Source organism: Sceloporus undulatus, unplaced genomic scaffold, assembly GCF_019175285.1.
Source record: "Sceloporus undulatus isolate JIND9_A2432 ecotype Alabama unplaced genomic scaffold, SceUnd_v1.1 scaffold_9810, whole genome shotgun sequence".
Classification (NCBI taxonomy): Eukaryota; Metazoa; Chordata; class Lepidosauria; order Squamata; family Phrynosomatidae; genus Sceloporus; species Sceloporus undulatus.
In genome coordinates, this window is record NW_024812729.1 from 1 (window position 1) to 2,070 (window position 2,070).

General features: G+C 44.0%; 1 protein-coding gene across 1 annotated transcript; it reads right to left on the reverse strand.

The window, feature by feature from the left end:
• Window positions 1-81: 81 nt before the first annotated feature.
• Window positions 82-1,422, reverse strand: LOC121918376 (nicotinamide N-methyltransferase-like; the record flags this gene model as incomplete). The annotated part of the gene is made up of 2 exons (XM_042444432.1): window positions 1,093-1,422; window positions 82-289 (listed from the first exon to the last, which is right to left on the reverse strand). Coding segments are annotated over exons 1-2 (365 nt in total), but the record flags the coding sequence as incomplete, so codon positions are not given.
• Between the last annotated feature and the right edge of the window lie 648 nt (window positions 1,423-2,070).

Consider the following 2,070-nt stretch of genomic DNA (forward strand, 5'->3'; position numbering starts at 1 on the left):
TTAAGATGCAACCAGACTCTTGGTTGTTGATAACATGATAATAAAAATCCACTATCAGAGGCAGCCTCCTTCTCCCGTTACCTGTTTCCCTCCAGCTGGCAGACGTATTTCACCATCGGGGTCCAGTCGAAGGCTTCCGGATCCTTCTTCAGCCACTTTTGCATCTCTTCCTGGTTCTCCTCAAGGAAATCGGTGGCAATGATTTCTTGGAAGGACTCACAGGCGGAGAGGAGTTGGTAGATGGAGGGCCCACTGCCAATGTCAATGAGGATCTCCCCTCGGATGCCATCTGCATTTCAAAGAAACCATGAGATCCTCCTCTCCCCTGTCCCTGGTCTCCCCTTCCTTCCTTCCTTCCTTCCTTCCTTCCTTCCTTCCTTCCTTCCTTCCTTGGTCATTGCTGTTTGGAATATTATTCTTTTCTGCCCAAGGCAACCAGTTACATCTCTTTGCTATGCAAAGGCACAATCAACCCTTTATTCCCGAAATGATCCGGATGTTCTTTCTCCAAACCAAATTCCGTGAAAACCCTCTAGATTGAACAACATCACCAATCTACGCACTACTGTATTTGTATCCCAACTTATCACCATGTTGGGACTCATTGCCCATGCTGATTGGAGATGATAAGACTTCTTCCCCATCCCATCCGGAGGTGAAGGACCCTTTGGGGAATGTTGAGCCAAGACATTCTAACTTTAGCTCTTGAATCTCCACCACCATTTGAACAAGTAAAAGAATGAGCATGAATGAAAGCCCTTCATTTTCAGCTTCACCTGTTGAATTCACCAGCGAGGAGAGGAAGACTGGGATTGGGAAGGATCCCATTAGTGTGTGTTTTGAACCCAAAATGTTCCCCACAACCATCTTTTTGGGGCTGAAGAGAAGACAAATCCCCTCTTTTCCACTAGTCTTGTAATCCCATTGACCCCCCCAAAGGATCCCTCCTGTGCATTTTAAGGACCGGATTGCAACGCTGATATAAAACCATACAAAGCATTGGTATAAAATCCTGTCTGTCACAAATAGCACCCCGAATCAAAGCGGGGGACAGCCTACCAATGCAAACAAACAAACAAACAAAATGCTCACCCTTTGTGAATGCCTTGTGGAGCTTGTCCATGACATCGCTGAATGCAACATCGCAGCCTGAAGAGTCAGCAGAGCCAAAAGACATATAGGTCTTTAAGTAATCTTTGGCATGGAAATGCTTCTGGTAAGCCTCTTTGCCAGTGAAGTCCCCCTCCATGGTGTCTCTCAGCCTGCAAAGTACCGAAATGGCGCTTGCTCTTGCTCTTGTCGCTTCTCAGTTTATAGCCTCAACCCTTGGGCAAGGTTTTCTAATCTGAGACATGTGCTCATGTGGGGGGGAGGGGGCTTCCAGAATAATAAAGATAACAATAATGCATATTCCCTTACATCTGGAAACTATGCAGTTACTAGGAGTCAGGAATGTGGACCTAACCGCCAGGCATTTGGACAAGTTATTGCAGTGCCCCGGGATTAGTTTTCATTGCATAATGCACCGCAAACTGAACTCACAGTCTTAGCATTGTGTGATGGTGCATCTGCAAACATGCCCAGGTCCCCTTGCCAATAATAATAATAACAATAATAACAACAACAACAAAACCAACAACCCACCAGGACAAAATTTCTCTGAATGATTTTACTAGCCATTGGGATAATCTCTTCTTACAGCCTTTTGGGGAGGAAAACTGGCATCTTCTATGAACAATGTGGCAAGAATGCAAAAGTGATTTTCAGTGAGGTGGTCCTATTCTGAAGAAGATAAAAAGTCTCTCTTAGGTGTGTTGTTGTACATATGTGTGTGTGGCAGACACACAATAGAACTCACTAAGTCGGAAAAGTCAAGAAAAGAAGTCAGAAAACTCAAGGGTCAGAGAAGACTCCACAAATCAAATGGTGTATCACTTGGACCTCAAGGCTCTTTCACACTAGAAAATTATGGCATAACAATGACAACAACAACAACAACAACAATTATTATTATTATTATTATTATTATTATTATTATTTTACCTGCCTCTCCTCAAGGAACAAGGTGGG